The sequence below is a fragment of the Condylura cristata genome, unplaced genomic scaffold, assembly GCF_000260355.1.
Source record: "Condylura cristata isolate star-nosed mole 26May11 unplaced genomic scaffold, ConCri1.0 scaffold00006, whole genome shotgun sequence".
In the NCBI taxonomy this organism is placed as follows: Eukaryota; Metazoa; Chordata; class Mammalia; order Eulipotyphla; family Talpidae; genus Condylura; species Condylura cristata.
Window position 1 is genome coordinate 28,457,048 of NW_004567107.1, and position 21,005 is coordinate 28,478,052.

A 21,005-nucleotide genomic window follows, 5' to 3' on the forward strand; every position below is an offset into this window, starting at 1 on the left:
ATTGGTTACCATTAAGTAATATTAGTTACCTCACTACAATATTCCAGTTAGGAGAATTTTATATAGAAACATTACATGAAAAATGCTCATAATACTTTAGAAAATACATACTCTGATATTATATCTGTCAGTGGACTTAATCAGTCCTGTTATAATGCATTATATATTACTTACAGTCACCAATCTCTGCAAAATTCCATATTCACAAATTCTATGGGGAGAATGGAGTGAAAAGTACATAACACTCAAAACCTTCACAGTGGCACATTAAAGATGGGCAACTCATAAAACTAATAATAGTTTAACACATATAAAATTGGTTAAACATAAAATACTATAAAATGACCCTTTAATTTGAGGACAACTCAGAAGAGTTGTAGCTTGTGTGTTAAGTGATGAAAGGTTTGGTGTGGTTCTTGAACACACATAAACTGAGGTAGATGGTAGATACATGAAGTGTGTGTATGAGTACGTTTTCTATATTTATGAAATTCTACTTAAGCAAATCCAAAATTTATGCATGTTCAGAGTATATCTATCTTACTGAAACAAATTCATATTTTCAGTAAGATTATAGAAGAACTGACTATAATTGAAATATTACATAATTATTAAAAATTTCTAGTTCTCACCAAGTGTGGATAATTTTTGGGATGGGGGTGTAAGAAATACAGATTGTAAATGTTCCCAAGTTGATTCCAGACAGGTGTGATTTGTTTCATGACAAAGCATTTCAATGACACATTTTATTAAACTTTAAAAAAAATTTTAATTACAGCATTATATTGGTAGTGCTATGGTGGTATCAGTACTCACATATTTGAACATTTCTTCCTTTACTGATTTTATTACATTTTTATCTCTTCAGTTCTCCTATCTTGTTTTCAAAGTTGAAAAATTAGTTTTTTGTATATTAGTCATTACCATGAGTGAAAAGAAGGTTCTTCCCTATGTGAGATTCTTTTTCTTGTGTCTGTGACATCTTTAGTGTAGATGGAAAGTACTATCTTTCATCATATCCATATAATTACTATTTTGTCATGTAAAATGTAAAATTTCCAATAAAAACTGCTATGGTGATAATAAACTTACCAGTGAAAAATAAGAACTAAATGTGGTCAACAAATACACTAATTAAGTGTGAGGAGAGTGATCAATCTTTGCCTAACTGCAGCACTTTCTTAATTCATTATAGTTAAAGAATTTGAGTAAAAAGGATAATACTTTTGTTTCTCTCTCTCTCTTTTTGTCAGTGAAAGATAAAGCAGAAATACTTCTGCAAGTTGATGAATCACAAAGTATCAAAAATGAGCTAACTGTACAGGTAAGGATAATTGTGCTTTTGTTAAGCTATTCTTTAGTCCTGAATTACAAGGCTTGACTGAATGAAAAAATATAGCCCAAAGACATTAAAAGTAAGTGATATAAATTCATTATTAATATAGGTAACTAATGAGTGAAGATTCTATTTACTGTGCTAAGGGCAGGAATTATGTCCTGAAAAATGAGGGAAGATAAGGTTTTATTTTAGTTGATGAGGACTATGAAATCAGAGATAAAAAGGACAGATAGAACTTATTTTATTCATGGACTTGATTTTCTCCCCTTCCTATCTTTATTCTGTTGTCTTGTCTTAGAATAGCAGGCTTGTTCTGGCTGTAGTATACCACTGAGTAAAAGGTCTAATTTAACTTGTGTATGTAGGTCTAGGGGGATTCTCCTATGATACTTTCATCTAGCTATCAAAAATTATCATTGAGAATAAGTGTTCATCAAAACTGTTTGTCTTCAATGACCAAGAAAGTCTTTTGATTGAATATTTGGTTATAGGTGTCCTCACTTCATGCTGCATTAGAACAAGAAAGATCTAAAGTGAAAGTATTACAGGCTGAGTTAGCCAAATACCAGGTATGCTTTTATAATTTTGAGAGTCTTTCAGCACAAGCAATACATTTGTATTAGATACCGTGTGAGAATAAATGCTTTGTTTTAGACCAAAATTAATTTACCAAGCACACTAATCATTTCGTTAACATACATTTTAGAAAATGTTGAGATTATTCTTTTAAAAAATGTTAAGGATATTGCTGTATAATTAATTTAGAAAATTTCTTGATACTACATAGATGATGTGGTGTGTCTACTACTGAATCACATCCATATAATTATGTTTATCCCATTATATAATTTCTTTGATCTCTTGTGTATAGCAGTGTCTCCTTTATGTCTTCATTGTAAAGCTACATTTTCCTTTTTTAGTTAATAGATACTGATGTGTGGAGTGATAATTTAAGATTATTTCATCTGCATTTGCAAGCTGGTATTCAGAATTTTTCAAGTGAAGCAGTTAAAAAAACTAGTTTGTTTCAACATATGTATATGTGTTTATATATACTTATGTATTTGTATGTACATATGTGTATGTATCTAAGTTGTGATATAAAACTATATTCATTAATGTGGTATCAGACCCAAAAATGTTTGAAAGTTCCTGATAAAAGTTGGTAGCACCAGCTTTGACCTGTCATCAAGATGAATCACTTTTTACCTGAGAGACTTTGGAAAGGATGCTTGTGTTTTTGTTTTAATTTTTTTGTTAGAAAGCAAGTTAACAGTTTTAAGCTGTATAACATTTGTACCTGTCAGTAGTGGATAAAGTTTTACAACTTAAACATTTGTAAAAATTACTCAGTAATACGCATGCATATTCAAATTTGCAACAAACTCAAAAAGACATTTCTTTCTTCTAATAACTCAAAATGCCTTTATTCTCATATATTCTTTTTTAAAATAGTTTATTTTTACATATTTTTGTGCATTTTTCCATCTCAGTTATTCTCATATATTCTTAAGATAAAAATGCCCATAAAATGATATTTCCTAAATAATTTGCCCTGTTTTTCTTTGCAGGGTGGCAGAAAAGGGAAAAGGAACTCTGAATCCGACCAGTGTAGGTGATTACATTAGCCTGAAAATTTAAGATTTTCAGGGTTTTGCAAAAATGTACATATTAAATGCTGTGCAACTGCTAAACTATGCAGTTTTTGTTGAAGAAATTGAAAACATATGGCTCACTAACCGTCTATAATTTTATGTTCTTTTGGCTTGAAGTGAAAGAAAAATAGAATTCCAGCAGAACTCAGTGATTATTATTTGCCATCCATACTTATCACTTTAGTTTTTCATCAGTCAATAAAATTAATTTACTCTTTTATTTATGTTTTATTTTTTAAAATTCAGAAACAATGCTTATTGCTTATTGCACAATCAGTTGGGTTATTTCAGTTCAATAAGTACTTAATCAGAACTTTTTGTATGCCAAACCCTATGGCACATACAAGGTGTATGAAACATGGCTAATAATGTAAAATTAGCTCAAGGACAATGGGGGGGGCAGTTAAAGACAACACCAAAAATAATTATCATATATGTAAGAGTGATATTACATAGTTTGGGATTTGAGAAAACTTTCATGAGATAGTTTTTTGGGGCTATATACACCTTTTCTGTAAATTTTTGAGAGATGCTCTGCAGAAGGAACAAAATCTGGACTGGAATATTTGTTTAAAAATAATTTGGCTTCTGGACAGAAACATGACACAATGGGAATAGAAAGTATTGATAAGAGAGAGAAATGAGTGAGAATTTTCACTGAGATAATGATGAGTAGTTTATTATATTCATTTTTTAAAAAAGATTTATTTGTGCATACAGAACTGGAGTACAGGCCAGCGGTGCAGGGGTGGTGAGAGGATTCACCAGAGACAGAGTGGGGAACAGAACAGGTAGATGGAAGAAGTACACTGCTGAGGGGAGGAGTGGGCGGATCAGGAGAGGTCTGCTGCACCATGTGGATCACCTCCAGGGTGGAGATGGAACTCATGTTAAAGTGGCTTTAGCTTCTTAGTGCTGTGCTTTAACCCGCTGCGCCACCAGGGAGGGCCTATTGTATTCATTTTTTAAGTATAGTAAGTGATTTACTAACATACAGCTTTTTTTTTTTTTCAAATAAAAAGGATAAACATATAAATTCTGGCCTTGGTCACCAAAGCCAGTATTATGTTACATGACAGATTCTACTTCATTACAGTCTTTGAAGAAAAAATACTTAAAGTCATCATTACTTTATATCTGGCTTCTTTAATAACTTAACCTGAAATATGCATAATTGTGACTGATCATTCCCTTTATTCTCAGTGCTCAGTTAGTCTTTTGTATGACATAGAGTAAATGTTAAAGAATTATTTGTTAAGGGGTAAAATTTTATGGATTGCTTTTACCGTATTTTACTTTTAATAATACCATCAAAACCTAACTGATTCATAAAACGTATGGTAATATTCAATAAATGAACAAAATAAAAAATTTAATGCTATCTTTGAACTAGAAAGAACTTGAATAGAATGGTTTCATTTATAATTGAATTATTAAAACACACTATTTTACATGCTTTTGGTTACCTCCCTACACATTACTCATCTGGTACAGAATCTAGTACCCGACCTGGCACATAGTAGACACTCAACCAATGTGCTATTTTTTAGTAGTGTTTATTGATTTAAAATCACAAAGAAATCTTTACTTTTCATTCTTTTTGTGTGTGTGTTGGGTATTCTCTAGAGTACTTTATTCATAGTTATGTTTTTCCCTTTGACTTCTTCCCCTTAATTGATATGTCTACTGCTTTGGCTAAATCTATCAACTTCAGGCCAATATACCAAATTTGCTAGGAAAAGCTTTACCAAGACAGAAAAGATGATCAGTGTTCTATTGGTGATGTCTTCCATTCTAGTAAATTGATTTCTCAGACATCAGTTTCCTGAATGTTCAATAAATTATTGATAGTTTGCTATGTGTTAGGCAGTGTGCTCAGTGAGAAGCAAATATGTTCATAATCAAGTGGAAGAAAACAAATGTAAAATATTCCAATAGATAATCATACTGATATATTCAAATTGCTCTTGGAGAACAAAAAAGATACATCTTACTATTTTAAAGGGGTTTATTAGGCCATTTCTTTTAATTATTTCAAATTCTATTAATTATCTCAAATTCCAAACAAAGTAATGATGACAATATAGCCAGTTAATTAGGTTCAGCAAGTATTTTTGACATATTCAGTAGTATGTTAGTACAGCCATAAGATATAGAGCTCTATTTTAATCCCATTTCTATTACGTATTAGCAGTATGATGATGTTTCATTCTAAATTACCAATAAGTGCCCTCCCTGGTGAAGCAAAGTGTTAAAGCGCAGCAATACAAATCTGTCAGTGGCCACTGCAGCCCAAGTTTGATCCCTGCGCAGGGAGGTGACCCACATGGCACAGCAGACCTCTCCAGTCCCGCCAGCTGCCCCCCTCACCAGTGTATTTCAGTAGGTCTGCCTGTTCTGTTCCCCCCTCTCTGTTTCTGGTGAATCCTTTCAGCCCCAACCCCCACCCACACCTTTGGCCTGTACCCCATTTCTTGTATACAAAAATAAATCAATCCTAAAAAAAAGTCACTTATTTAAATGCTGAGACTCACTACTAGGGTAGCTGTTATGAAGTAGATCCCCATATGCACTACTAGTAACACTGTACTTTGGTTTCTGCCTTTTGGAAAATAACTATGTTATGAGCCAGGAAAAAATGTTATACCCACTATTCCCAGTTTTGAATAATTTATCCTAAGAAATTAATTTGAAAAAAGATTAAATTTAAAAGATCGACACAGTTAAAATAGTTTAGTATAATAGGACAGGACACCATGCCATAACCTGAATGTTGGATCCCCAAGATTCAAATATCCAATTTGAGTGACTAATTAATATAACACATCTATGGGAATTGTTATGCAACTTTAAAAAGAGATAATTCAAATGACTATATGCAAACATGGAGTATATTGAATAAAATTTTAAAATAAAGTATAAATTTGTATATTGATTACAGCTATTAGAAAATAATCATTTCAAAATAGAACTGTTGGAATGGGTAACTATGGGGGATTCCAGATTTCCCTTGCAAATGTTATCTAAAGTGCTCAATTTTTTTTTTAAATAAAAAAGGAAAACATTACTACTAAGATTTATGTTAAGTATAAATATTGTCTTGGGAGTAGGTTGTGTTAACTTACTCATTTTATTGATGTTCTACTGATTTGTGTTAATTATTGTAGGAACTCTCTTGGACATGGAAGTATTTTCCTTTTAGATCTAGAACTTCATTATGATAGAACTGAATCAGGGAAAGTAGTAGCATTGTGAATCAGAGTGACTCTGTGGATGCAGGGAAACTTAAAAGGTTTTAGTCAACTATAGCTTAACACTCCCCATGTCTTCATATTTTAAAAATTTAAAGCTTAGAAATTTTACTATTTACCATATCATATTATTCTAAAAATACCTATTCAAAATTAACTTTTTGATATACATGCAATAAGATGTGAACTGAGTTGTAAATTTTATGAAATATAGTATGCTCCCCATTGTGAATTTGGAAATTTTCTCTTCAGTATCTCAATATATATGAGTGCTGATTACATCAACTTATATAAAAGTAGTTTTTTTTTAAAAACTCTATGCACTACAATTGACATTAAGCTGCACATAATATGTGGGAATTAATGAACATGCTTTGTGACTTCAGTTCTTTAAAATAGATTCTTTAGGTACCAATATGTGATTTCACTAAAATTGTGAACAGTGGATTTAAAAAGAACCTGTGTTCTGCACTCATTTGGTGAGATATACTATTTATGTCCAGTTAGGTTGTTTCTGCAAATCTATCCTTAATGATTTTCAGCTCTCTGTCGTTACTGAAAGCAATGTGATAAAAATTACTATATTCGTGGATCTGTGTACTTTTCCCCCCCTACTTTTGAAGTACATCCCTCAATGAAAATTATTCTGCCTGGTTATTGTATTTTTATGAAATTATTGTTGCAAGTATGTTTTTTGTTTTAAAAGTCTGTTTCAAGATGGCAGCTAAGTGAAGATGCCAGGCTCGCCTCTTCCAGATACAACCTAACTGCAGTAAAACAAAGCCAAAAAAACAAAAAAAAGAAACCCAAGGGAAAAACTGACTACCCACAGCACACATGGAGCAACGCAATGGTCCAGCAGAAAGGGGTAGGAAAAACTTTCAGTGAACTTTGTTTAAAGTGATAATGGGGCAGTAGAACCCTCAAGAGCTGTTTCTGGGTAGAGCCCCTTACAGCTATTGACTTGGGAGCACACCAGAAATAGGGCTTTTGAGACTTAGTATTGCAAGGCATAAGGGGCTGCACAATTGGAGAGCTGCAGGGGTGGGGATGCCACGCAAGGACTACTACTGGCTTGATCTAGAGGCCCTAAAATATAAAACAGCGGGAGCCTGAATTAGCAGGGAGGAACAGCTGGGTCTCCTTACAGAAGAGGCTAACATGAAACCCAGGCTGAGATACTCAAAACATGTGCCACCCCCAACATAGGCCCATGGTTTCCTAATCATTCATTGGGTTGTAATCCATTACTTTGTTGCTCAGATTGTCCCTGGGTGACTATTAGGGCCCTCTTGAAGGTGACTTTTATGTTTTTTGACAAGCTCCATCATCCTTTTTTGCTTTCTGAAACACACAATAAATGTACATTTTTCATTGTAACCCTGTGAATCAGGCATTCTCCAGGGAACCTTGGTTCCTTTTATAAGAGAGGAAAGGAACAAAAGTCTCTGTACTAGGTTTGCTTCTTACTACTGTGCAATTGCTATGGAATATACACACACACTTCCATCTATAATCCTAACTATATCCATGTTGAAATCCATGAGTTCAATTGATTCCAACTTGGTATCATAAACTTCATCCTTTTTTTTCTTACCATATTTATAATCCTTTTTCTAAAGGTAAGGAACCTGACTCCTATTCTGAATATATTTATAGTTGAATCTCATTACTCACAGTAGTTATGTTCTATAAAGTCACTGCAAACACTAGCAAATAATGAACTATTTTCCTAGGGGAAATAAAAGGTCAGATTCCCATGAGCCTCAGATCACATTTTAATGTTCAGCATTTGTTATTTTCTGTGTTTCATTTTAAGAACAATTTATTTTCAGATCTGTATTTGATTCCATTGGACTCATGGCTACAGCACTATAATATGAGCAGTGGAGCTTATTTAACATGTGTGTTTTCTCTCTAAGGCATATCACAACCTTTCCTTAGAAACACTAGACAGCACTTCAGCACTGTGTTTGGGGCCATTTTAAATAGTGAAATCACCAACAGGAAACACAAAAGTGTTAAAAACATGGCTAATGAGATTGGGAAGAGGATGGTATTTACAGGGTGGGAGCTAAAATGAGAAGGCAGAGTGTGACTATGTTTGATCTTAGTAGGGCATGTGCATCAAATGTCTCAGTTTTTGTTACTGTTCTGTGCATGTCTACAAATGATCTGCATGTCATAAATACTGATTTTGAGATTACCAAAAAAAATGGATAAATTCACAAACATAGAATCAATGAATATTGAGGATTGATTTAATTTACTTGATCAATTTCTCTGCCTCTAACCAATTTCCCATTGGTGCTGCAGCCCTGTGGGAATGCCCTCTTCACCCTGCTCATACTGATACCCAGCTCTGTGCGATGATGCCTACCACATCGCCCCTCTGACATCTCCCCTTATCTCACAACCACCTTATGACTTCTGGACTCTTTCAGGAAGAGAAAGAGACAGGTACTTCACTTGCAAGGGTTTTAAAAGAAGCTATAGGACACCATGTCCTTTACATAAAAACTCAGTTGAGTAGACTCTTCAAACAGCTTATTTTCAAACAACTTTATTTTCAATAATTATAATGTCACTTTCCAAAACAGCTCCAAAGAGCTCCTGTGTGCCCATCCTCCATTCTTTCCAGATGTTTGCCAACCCCTCTCCCCATGCTGATACTCTCCCCAACTTGGGGAACAGGTGGTTACCAGTAAGTAAAAAGTTACCATCTCTGTATAACTGAATTCATGAAAATTTATGAACATCTTATTCTTTAGAATGGCATGGGCCAAATCTGGCAAACACCTGTTTTTCTTCACTCTATGAGTTAATAGTGGTTTTTACATTTTTGACAGATTAAAAAAAAAAACAAGAGGAATATTTTATAACATATAATGAAATTCAAATGTCAATATCCATGCTTTTATCATAAACTGTATCTGCATGATAGCAGATTAGTTGCAATAGAATTTGTTAAAAATTTTTACTGTTTGGCTTTCTATAAAAAATGTTTTTTGACCCCTGTCTTATAATCTCTTCTCTTACAGACTTTAAAGGAGGGAAGGACAGGATAATTTTATTTTCATGAACTTCATAGTGGCTTAAAGAGTTTCATAACAAATATAGTTAGGAGAGTATGTTAGAATGAACTCTTCATTGGTCTGTTGCATTTCTCCATAACTTCTAAGAAAAGGCATGACAACTTTTGTTAGAACTATCTTTTCAATGTTGTGTGTATAATGAACGGTCTTAGCAGATAGAGATGTCTCAAAGGAAGAAAAGGCAGATATACTAACAGCCTTGGATGAGGTGTTCCTCCTTGGGTCATCCTATTGCCTAATTAAAAAAAATGGGGTTCTCTAAGCTCAGAGTTCCTTTCTTGCAACACAATCCACTGTGTATACAGAAGATATCTGGTCCTCTTTGTGTTGCTGTGGGAACTATGCCTTGGGGAAATGGAGCATGACAATGCTTACACTCTGCCTACTCTTATTATTGTAAGAAAGTCCTGTGTTTTTGACCTAAGAGGCTGGGTATCCTATCAACAATCTTGACTAATTTATTAAATTGTAAGTAGAATGATATCACAGATCTTTCTGGTGACAAGGATAGCATGCCTGAGAGAGGCATGATTTTCTGGAAATGAACCTGTAGGCTAGTTAATGAGATTTTCAGGAAGTCCATGGCAACCTGTTGATGATCTCCTGTGATTAATCAGGTAATTAAATGGTTCTTCATTTTATTGTCTGTTACTGAGAATGAAGTGAAGAGGTGGTTGGAGCTTAAGTCCTGGGGAATAGATGCAAAGACATTCCAAAAAAGCATTCAAAGAGAGCTACTCAAATAGGTTCCTGGGTGTTGCCTACTGTCCTCTGAAGAGGATGGAGAAGGAACTTCTGTGTCAGTTTGGGAATCAGCCTGTTTTACCCCCACTGTAACTTAGTTTTTTAGACAGCAGTGACTGAGACACACACCACATTGAACATGGAAGGGAAATTTGCAACTGCAATGGGGGTAGAAATCAGGCAAATTTTTATAACTTCAGCTGGTTGACTTTGGAGATGGAGTAAGTGTATAATGCTTGTTAAGAATGGCAATAGGTAAGTGTATAATGCTTAAGAATGGCAATAGGTAAACTCACCCCTTCCTCCAGCCTGTTGTGCTAGTCTTAGACCTAGAGGTGACAGTAAAGTTCTCAAGGATATTTTTTAATATATATAGTACATCCAAATTGCTGTCAGGAGCGAGTCTAGGGCAGACTAATTCCTATTGGAAACTACAATGAGGTGCTTAGGCTAAGGCTCTTATTATTCTCATCCCCCATTGCTTATACAATGCTGATGAGCACCTACTTTACATACAGACACCAAGAAATCTAGATAACTTCTTAAATCAGTACTTCCATCATGGAAAACTCCTCTTAGCATTTTGTTGAGATTAGATGTTATTTTGATAGAGGGAGTAAAAGCTCCAGATAGATATGGACTCGAAGGAAAGCTGACAAAGGGCACAGACTCCAGCCATTGCTAGAAAACAAGGTTGGACAATTCTGAAGGCTCAAAGTGTGAGCAAATGATTGCCGCCTAATATAGGACTTTGGGTGGACTGAAGGTATTGGAAGTTTACTTGGTTAAGATGTCAGCTGTTGCACTATTTAAAAAAATCAATGCACCTGACTTCTAGCACATAATCACATGTTTCCTTTCATGCTTCCTGCTCCTTCATTTTGTTGCTATTCTATCTTCTGTTGCTTTAAGAGAAATATGATCAGGGGAAGGACCAAGTTTCCCCTGTCACCAAGGAGGAACAAAGGCCTATGTACCTGAGAAGTATATTGGGCAACTTTGTGGGGGAGAGGAACTCAAACTTGTATAGCTCTGCTGAATGCAGGTACTCAAAACACCATTCATTCAATCTCATGGGGGGAATGGCACCTGGATTCAGCTAATAGGGTTCAGAGAACTTTACCTGGGAAGAAGAGTAACATAACCCATGGGTAGGACTCACATGCCAGGCCAAACCTATGTATTGTTACTCATATCTGAATGTACAGTACAAATTGGCATACTTGTGCTTCTTCATCCCATAAGTACCAGATTAAAAAGAACTGCATAAAGAGTAGTACTAGTAACTTTGTGGTTCCACATTTTGAGCTACATTTCTACAAAACTGAAGCTTTTGTTGACTGGACCTCTGACATGGGAGCAGTCTTCATGTGGAGATACCTCATGCACTTTTGGACTGAATAGCCTTAGTAGCCATCTACCCCATACACCCATACAAAAAGCAGCTATTCTTTTGCTCCTGAGCTCTTGTTGCAATTGCATGCCTGACGAAGGCTTGGGCTTTTAGCCAAATACTACCATTTTTCCTAGTATAATTTTGACTGTAAGAGTGACTACGTGGTAAGGCTCAGTAAACTCTGCTTGTCAAATGGAAAAGGTATATATATTAAAAAATGGTGCTGCTCTGGCCCCAGTGGCAACCTTGGTTTTAAAAGAAAAAGTGGTAGCTATCTCTTTGGGAGAAACTTTATCCTTTGCATTCTCCTCTCTCTGCTTTCCCCCCAATCCCTCCCACTCTCCTTCTTGAAGCAAAACTCTAAATGCCTGGATCTGATTGACTGATGATGTGGCTACACTTGAAAGTGATTGTTCTCAGTTTCTGTGGCTGTTCAATCTCACTGTTATAACATGTAGAACTGAAAGTGGACATGGCCACTATACTCAGTGGGCAGAATGCAGGATCACTCTCTTCTGACCAGTGTCTTACTGATGATCCTTGTAGTTTTATTGACTTTTGGGCTACTGCCAGTAGTCTCGTTCTTTGGTCTGCACTTTGAAAACAACATATTGGTAGATTGAAAATATTCCTTTTTGTGGACCTGAGTCATAAAAATAAAAGACAGTTGTGGGCCCAACACTCGGGTCCCTCATGCAGATGTCCGTTAGAAGGGACCATTCCAATAGGACTAACAGTCAAGCTGCTTATGAAGTTTGTGGTATCCTGACTGCAGCATCACTGTCTGTCCCTGTTATCAAACTGGATGTGGTCCACACTCATTTTCATGAACACAGAGTAGTCTGTGTGTGATGCAATACTGCCACTGCATGCCAGACTTGGACTCCCGGCAAAAGGGCATTTGTCTCAGTAAAAGAAGCTGATGGCATGGACAAACAGGACCGTCTTCAAGAACTGCCTGTAGGAGTACCTCCATAAGTAAGAACTAAACTCAATTATTCACACAGAACTAGGATCCCTATGGCCTACCAACAAGCTGGAAGTCATTGTCAATCAGTGCCTCTCAAATGATTTAGATCACATTTGAGGGGCTCCAGTAATTACAAATATTTTCCCCCAAGGCACTACAAGCATCCCCAGGTATATACTTCTTTTGTAAAAGTCAGATATTAACTTGCCTCCTCTTAGAAACACAGTAGTTTGTACCTTGAAGGTGGTCATAAAAGACCTGCAGCTGTTTATGGAAATATTAGTAGATCACACAGCCTTTAGAAAACTGGCAAAACTGCTCACAATGAGGCTGTCCTTGATTATCTGGAGGAAATTCTAAGAATAAAAAGTGGTGACTTCTTTGTATATACTCTGTAGGCAGTCATTCCTACAATGAGAACTATTCAAGTAGAAGCAGACTACATTTTACTGTCTGTATCTGAAGAGATAAATAACATCATAGAGACCATGGGAGGCATTTAAGACAACTTCAACTCACTGCTCAGGGTTAAGACTACTGTAATTGCCCTAGATTTTGTCCATGCAGGCCATGGCAAAATCTGTGTCATTGCTAAGACATCTTGCTGTATCTGGATTCCTTGGCCCAACTGGAAAAGTGAATACAGAAGCAATACCTAGGAAGCAGCCTATGTAGACCTTAGTGGTTTATGGCGTTGATTCAGTCAGTGGGGTTGGACTCCTGGGAAACATGGTTACTAATGGTGTAGGTTGACCTCAACCAGCTAATTAGAATCCTCTTGGTAGCAGCCTTGTTAAACATGTGATACACACTTAATTGATTTGGCCCCTGCCTCTGGTGGTAAAATTAATCAGAATGACAATAGAGTGGCATATTCATAGCAAAGTGACCTGAAACCAAGAAATTGTATAAATAAGGGGTGGATGTTACTGGGAAACAATTTTTTATGGGTGGGTGTCATGAATCTATACATTTTATGAATATAGCCACTGTGTGATGGGCATAAAAATGGCTTCTCAAAGCTGTCCATATCCTAGTTCTTAGACTGTGAATATTCACCATACATGCAAAAGGGGCTTTGCAGATATAAGGATACCATTAGATTAGTTTGCATTTTCTGGAAGGGCATAACATTATCAGAGTACTGCTGAAGGCAAGAGGGAGATAGGAGAGTCAGATTGACAATGGAAGCAGAAGCAGAGTGATTTGGCCCCAGGCCAAGGAATGTCAACTATTTTTAGAAGCTAGAAAAGGCTAGAAACAGATTATCCCAAAGAGTCTTCAGAAGGAACAGACCAAGTCTTTTTTTTTTTTTTTTAAAATTTATTTATTTGTGCATACAGAACTGGGGTACAGGCCAGAGGCTCAGGGGCAGCGAGAGGCTTCACCAGAGACAGAATGGGGAGCAGAACAGGCAGATCTACTAAGTACACTGCTGAGGGGAGCAGCGGGTGGGCCAGGAGAGGTCTGCCACGCCATGTGGTCACCTCCAAGGCAGGCGGGAATCGAACTCATGTTAAAGTGGCCTCAGCTTCTCAGTGCTGCGCTTTAACCTGCTGTGCCACCAGGGAGGGCCACAGACCAAGTCTTTTAATACTCATTTTTGAATTCTGACTTCCAGGATTCTAAGATAATAAGTATATGTTAAAATTGTGGTTATTTATTACAGCACTGTTAGGAAATTAGTACACTGCATTGTTCTTGACTGTTTTTTCAAGAATATTTGTATAGTGAGTAGTCCTTGAAGATATAACCTTTCTCTCCAGAGCAAAGGGCTTCAGGCATACTGCCCATTTAAAAGATCTCTATTCCCCACACTCAGGGTTCCTTTCATAATGTAAACCTATTGAATACACAGGTCACCTAGCCCTGTTTACATCATTCTGCAGAAGTTAGGGTTGGGGGTGGCTGGTACAAAAACATGCTCTACAGCTGGTGCAAAAACTGCCTACAGCTATTGTTATAATAAAGTCCTTTGTTTCTGACCAAGAGGGCTTGTGTCTTCTAGCATTCACAACTGTTAGCTTGAAAGTTCAGAAAAAATCTCAGATTCCTAACAATTTTTTAAAAAGATGTATTTATTTATGCACACAAGAACTGGGGTACAGGCCAGAGGTGTGAGGGGTGAGAAGATTTGCCAGAGACAGTAGGAAGCGGAACAGGCAGATCTACTGTAATAACCTTGCTGAGGGGGAGCAGTGGATGGGTCAGGAGAGGTCTCCTGAGCTACAGTGGGTCACTACCCTGGCTGGGGATTGAACTCATGCTGTGGTGGCTGCAGATAGCTTCATAGTGCATTTTAACTAGCTGCACCACCAGAGAGGACATGAATTTTTCACAATTCTTAATAGATTACAAAACAACTCAGATAAGCCATAGTGGAGGTGGTCTTTGTTCATCTTTCAACTCATTTGGAAACTCAGGTTTTAAGAATTATTTGGATAAAATGAAAGAATACACCTTTTTTTTTTTTAAATAAAGATAGCTTTCAGCTTCCTATGTAAAATGTCTCAACAGGTTGCCCTCTCAAGTGCTATAATTTCCCCAACATCCCGAAGCATTTTTTTTTTCAATTCCAGAAGTATCACTATCCTCTATAGTTTCTAGGTGATTTGTTTCATACAATATTTTTCACACTTTAACCTGCTTTTCTCTAGCCTTAGAGAACACCTCTAATTTCCACCCCCAGAACTCATCTGTTTACTTTACATGTAATAGAAGATTCTTCATATAACATCCTGAGGTCAGGAAACATATTCCAAATACAGGTGTTTTGAATAAATTCATCTTTGAAAAGAAATCATTGGGCTTGGAGTTTATACAAAATAAACCTAAGCTTGCATCTAATTATAAAAATATCCTGTATTCAGTATGTTTCCAGGAGAACCAGTCTTACCACTTCTGAAGATATTTAACTTTGCCCTAGGGATTGTGTCTCAGGTAATTTATCATACTACCCTGTTTATGAGAGAGGTCAAAAGAGAATAGTCTTAGGCATTTTCATAAGAAATGACTAAATTCCAGACTCCTTATCAGAGATGAGTAGGTGAAATGTAATAACAGGATAAATCCAAGTTTATAATGGAATCTTGGTAATTCTTACTAATATTGGGGACAATACACAGTGAAGTTTGTCAAGAATATTGTAATTAACTCAGAAATAGACTTTGTAGTGAAACATGATCCTTTTATACCTGATAACATAGCCACTCTGTATTTTAAGAGGGAAAATAAGAGGACAAATGTAGGTGGTAGAGATGATTTCATCTCTGTATGGCAGTGATACTCAACCATCAACCAGGGGTAATCATAATAAACTTATATTTTGAGTGTTTGGACCTATAAAATGACCCATATATTGGCTTATGGAACTAGGTGGCAAAATTTTAGAAATTTGGTGAACCTTTCGACCTTAGATTGGCAACTTGTCAGTGACCATTTTGCAAGTATGTACTTCAAGGACACTGGCAAAATATTGTAAACCAGAGCTCATTTTCTGGAGAGTTGGTTATGAAATATTGATGACACTACTTATCTGTCCCTAAACCCTATCCAATTAATCTATTTTTGATTGAGAGCAGAAATTTGACTCTTAGTTGTCTATGTATTCTCACTACAGTATTCTCCATGTTTGAAGAATATGTTCTTTTAATTTTTTCTCCAGATTAATTATTTAATAAACAAAAATCATCCAGAAGAAAATGCCTCATACAGACTTCTAGATTCTGTGGCAGTCAAATTATATTTGTTTAAACACAAAGTTTTACTGGAACACAGGCATGCTTATTCATGTATGTGGTCTGTGGTTACTCCAGACAACAAGGGTTTTAGACTTGAGTACTGGATACACAAAGTTCTATGGCCCAAAGTTTTTATTTAGTCTTTTGGGAAAGTTTCCAATCCCTGATCTAGATACTCCACCTTAATCACTTGTTCCTTAAATTGTTAGGATTACTTTTAAAATGTGTCATAATAGACTGTATATTCTTATGGGTAAATTATACTGATAAATTGTAACATATCAAAAATTAATGCAGACAATAACAATTTTGTAAGTTCAGGGTTGGAGATGAATGATTGAAATAAAGTAACTTTCTACCTTGGGCATTAGTGATTACCTCACAGCTAGACCTAAGCAGGCAGTCATCTTTCAGCATAGTATCATTCAGCAGAAACCTTGTGTAATTTCATGTTACTGAACAATGCTATACTAGGAATTCAGTATACATCAAACGACATTTGTATTGAAATCTATACTTTCACAATTTATCTTACACCCTGATTCCAAATGGGCTCAACTGAAAGGTAGTCTTCATTGTGTGATATTTACTTCCAGAGTTGGTGCGTTTAAAAACAGAAATACATAATGTAATATATCATTGCTTATTTGGGTCACAGTAAATTGGCAGGATTTACATTTGCGCAATACTGATTTAATAAAGTTAATGTCTTGGGTGTATATACCTTGCAAGTCATCTTAAAATGCAAAAGATGACGTCATTCCAAATTTAGAATTCTGGGGGAAAATAATTAACATCCTGTTTCTTCCCCATATTACATTAAATAATTGTTGGGCTATCTTTAATCCCACCTAAAATCTGAAATGGAGCAATAATTTAGTGTGATAGACATAAAATGAACACATCAGCCCCTAACATTTTTGAGGATAGTGTTCACAGAATTCGGGGGTGCTAGCGCGTGGCTGTCATCGCAAGACCAGAGTCCACGGTCAGCACAGGTGGCCTGATCGCCTGACCAAAGCTGGCTGACCCGAGGGCGGGAACCCTGGTCGTGGAGCAATGACTCGGCGAGATTGCGCAGGGTGACTACAGACGCCTACTCCATTTTCCTTTCCTTATCAAGAGGATTATTCCTGCGCACCGGGTCGTAAAATCAAATCTTCCAAGTGGACAAAATCGAAGCCTATTAAAATAAAAACATTTTCGCCGTCACTTATTACCACACCTTCTTTTCCAGGGGCTGGGCATCGCCGTGGTGCGGGGGGAACGTGTTGGGTAAGCTCCTCTCGGGCAGGGTGGAGAAACTACCTGGCCCAGCAGCGCGCAGGCGCTTCGGTGGCCGCGGCGCCCAGTGGTCGAACCCCTTCTAGTAATTTCGCTTCGCGTGACGTCATCCCCATGCGCTGGGGCCAGGCCGCCTAGAACCCACAGATTGATTTTTTTGTGAAGGGGGTGAAAAGAAGTGAACAGACCTACTCCGCCACATTTTGCTTTCAGTCCTTCACGCCGACGGCGCCTACGTGTTGCACCCCGGAACGGGAGCGGAAAGGACCGCAGCTGCCGCGCGAGCGGCGCGGGCCGGAATGACTCGGCTACGCCACCAGCGCGCTACCCGGCATGCCCTGCGCGGCGCCCGTAGAGGGGTGTGGGGGAGGGGCGGAGAGGAGGAAGCGGCGGCCGCGGCGGATGTCGCTGAGATCAAGCCGCGTCTGAACCCACGACGGCTGCCGAGCGCCCGATTCGGGCCTGCGCCGTAGCCCACACCGAGCCCGTAGCCACACGCCCGCCGGGGCGGCTCTGCGCCCTGTCTTCTCTGCGGCCCGGGCCGGCGGGCTTGGCGTCTGCTGGCTCCCCTTCACTCGCCTGCTCCCTCCTGCGCGCCTGAGTCACCGCCGCCGCCGCCATGGCCGAGAGTGGGGAAAGCGGCGGCCCTCCGAGCTCCCAGGACAGCGCGACCGGTGCCGAAGGGGCTGGCGCCCCTGCGGCTGCAGCCTCCCCGGAGCCCAAGATCATGAAAGTCACCGTGAAGACCCCGAAAGAGAAGGAGGAGTTCGCTGTGCCAGAGAACAGCTCGGTCCAGCAGGTGAGGGCCGCTTAGGGCACCGGCCGGGCCGGGGTGGGGGTGGGGGAGTGGCCGCCGGACCTCCGCCGGCGGCCGGGTGAGTTGAGAAGGACCCCGGAGAGGACCGTACTCGGAGGGCCCCGTGGCCCTTCTCCGGGTTTCACCCCTAATTAGATCAAGTTCGTGGGGTTGCTACTTGGGACGCCGCAGAGAGGTTGGTGGCACGCCGCGCGGCCTGTTGGTGGGACGCGCCGACGCCGCCGGCTTCCGCGCCTGCCTCCTCTTCTGGCCGCGTCCCCCAACCCGCTGCCTTCTCCTCGGCTCCCCGCCCCCAGCCCCCTCCTTCCAGCTTCTCACAAAGGAGAGGGACCCACCGCCTAGCTCTGGACGGGTGGAGCCTGGGCTGGGCGAGGGTTTCTTCACTCTGAGGTTTTGTTTCGTGAATTGAAAAAAGGGGGTTACTCATTGTTTTACCTGCCTACAGGTTAAGGTAGATGCTGGGGGGAGGAGCACGTCTGCGTTTTGTTAAGCGTTTTGACTACCAATACCTTTTCCACCTTTCAGTCTTCTTTAAAATAAAAATTAACTGTGACGTAGAATGTGCTTTCGGCCACATCAAGTAGTAATAGTAGGCTTAACGAGAAAGGGGACTGACTTTCATTCATTGATGAGTTGGGGTTTTTGTAAGTATATTTGACATCCCTTAGATGTTTATCACCGGTAGGTTTTGGTTTGACGTTCAGACGTTAGCGGCTGATGAAATTAATGGAGAATATCACCAGTTCATTTAGTACTCAAAATCTGTTCAGGAATACAAACTTTGCAGTTAATTAGGAATCTCGATAAAGTCAGTGTCTTTTTTTTTAGCTTGTTAACGGATACATTCCAGAATATTTTCCGTAATCACTGCATCGGTCTTTGAAGTTCTCAAACAATGTGAAGAGTTTGGAGGAAAGGACAGTTCCTGAAATTTTACCTGTATGTTTCCCCAGGAACAGTGATTGAGTATTTTATTGATTTATATAGTTTTAAAAGGGGGTGGGTGGTATATCAGTAGTGTGATGGCATTCCCTGAGAGAAACCACTTCTGGAGTCAATGCGTTTTTGGCCTCAAATCTCCCTTAAAATTTCGGCAACATCTTTATGTTTCCTGATACATAGGAGAATAGAAGAATTGTACAATGCTCACCTGTTTGTCCATCACCTACAGTTAACATTTTGCTTTGTTCTATCACATAACTAATTATGTTATCAGTGCATTTTATTTTTTAGGATGCATCTAAAAGTAGCAAACATCAGTATGTTTCCTTTCAGCCTCTTAGCTGGCACTTTAGCAACCTGCAGAAAAGTGACAACGCAGTTGAAATGCACCTGATTGCCATTCCACCTTGTAATCCAAAGCCTTATAAAGAGGTAGAACTTTATAATTGACTGGAGAAAGATCTCTTGCCCTTTTCCAATCAGTTCAGTCACTGCTCCCCTGTTAATTTCTGTCATGATCCTTTTCACCATGGATTAATTTTGCCTATTCTAGATCTTACAAAAGGGAGATGGTGTGTACTCTTTTGGGTTGGGTTTTTTGCATAATGTTCTTGAGAGTCATTTTTTGGTATATCAGGTCTTTTATTGCTGGTATTTCCCATTATGTACTTATAACTTAGCCTTTTTTTTTTTTTTTTTTGAGAGCCACGGGAGGCTATAGTTAGTTGCTATGAATATTCTTGTACAAGCCTTTTTGTTGGAACTGAGTTTTTAACTTTCATGTTAAATACTTACAACCTAATGACTGTGTCCATAGGGTACCTGTGCGTTAAGTTTTATAAGAAGGTATGTGTTTAAAAAGTTGTTATATCTTAAGGATGCTTTAGTGGTGCAATAAATGTTCAAGTTTTTAAAAGTAAGTGCTTATATAATTTTATAGTCCTACTGTTAGTGTATGGGAGTTCCTGTTGCTCCACAGTCTGTCTTACATTTGATAATGTCAGTCCTTTTCAACTTATTATGGTGAGTTTTATAGACATCATAACTTTTGAAGCCCTTATTCTTTCTAGGCTTCCCTAGTTCATGATTTCACCATCCTTTCAGCATTTTACCAAAGAAAATTATAGTCAATTGGAAAATTTGTTTAGGTCATTTTATGATGTTATAACCGAAGATTTTTTGATGAGGGTGAAATTAGAACTTTTAAGTTCTATGAAAGATATTGTACTCTATAACCACAGTAAAATTTTAATAGATAAAATTAATGCCTTCTGAAAAATTTTCTTTGATAACACTTGAACTTTTGATAAATACTTTTTGTTAAAAATTGAAGCTCACTTGGTTAAAGTGCAGCACTATGAAGCTCTCTGAAGCCACTGCAGCACAAGTTTGGTCCCTGGCCAGGGAGCTGACCTACAAGTTGTGACAGACCTTTCCTGACCCGCCTGCTGCTCCCCTCAAGCAGTGTGTTTGAGTCAGTCTGCCTGTTCTGCACCCCACTCTGTCTTTGGTGAATCCTCTCACTCCCTACACCTCTAGTCTATACCCTGTAAGCATAAATAAATAGGTCTTTAAAATTTTGAAGCTCACCACTGCCCCCAAGAACCTGAAGACAAGTTGGACTATCTATGGGCTCTCTTAAAAGAGGTACATGTAAGAAAATGCAAGAAAAAGTGAAGCAGTTTTCAGATGATATATAAAATCTTACTTCAAGCACAATAAAAGATGTCATTATGATAGCTTTCAACTTTGTTACAGATTAAAATTTATTG

At 38.1% G+C, this 21,005-nt stretch overlaps 2 protein-coding genes across 7 annotated transcripts in view; both read left to right on the forward strand.

The window, feature by feature from the left end:
* Window positions 1–3,736, forward strand: part of GKAP1 (G kinase anchoring protein 1) — a 58,697-nt gene extending 54,961 nt beyond the window's left edge. For 3 of the 5 annotated variants that reach the window (XM_004677536.2, XM_004677537.2, XM_012721120.1), the window contains 3 exons: window positions 1,254–1,324; window positions 1,831–1,908; window positions 2,911–3,211. In XM_004677536.2, the coding sequence (XP_004677593.1) occupies window positions 1,254–1,324; window positions 1,831–1,908; window positions 2,911–2,958 (197 nt within the window). In that variant the 3' untranslated portion in view covers window positions 2,959–3,211. Of the gene's footprint in view, window positions 1–1,253; window positions 1,325–1,830; window positions 1,909–2,910 lie in introns of all 5 variants that reach the window. The other 2 variants (XM_012721122.1, XM_012721121.1) reach the window with 1 other exon arrangement.
* A 14,105-nt stretch (window positions 3,737–17,841) lies between these two features.
* The window catches only part of UBQLN1 (ubiquilin 1), a 43,575-nt gene continuing 40,411 nt past the window's right edge, over window positions 17,842–21,005 (forward strand). For both annotated transcript variants that reach the window (XM_004677538.2, XM_004677539.2), the window contains exon 1: window positions 17,842–18,273. In XM_004677538.2, coding sequence (XP_004677595.1) covers window positions 18,094–18,273 — 180 coding nt within the window. In that variant the 5' untranslated portion in view covers window positions 17,842–18,093. The remainder of the gene's footprint in view (window positions 18,274–21,005) is intronic.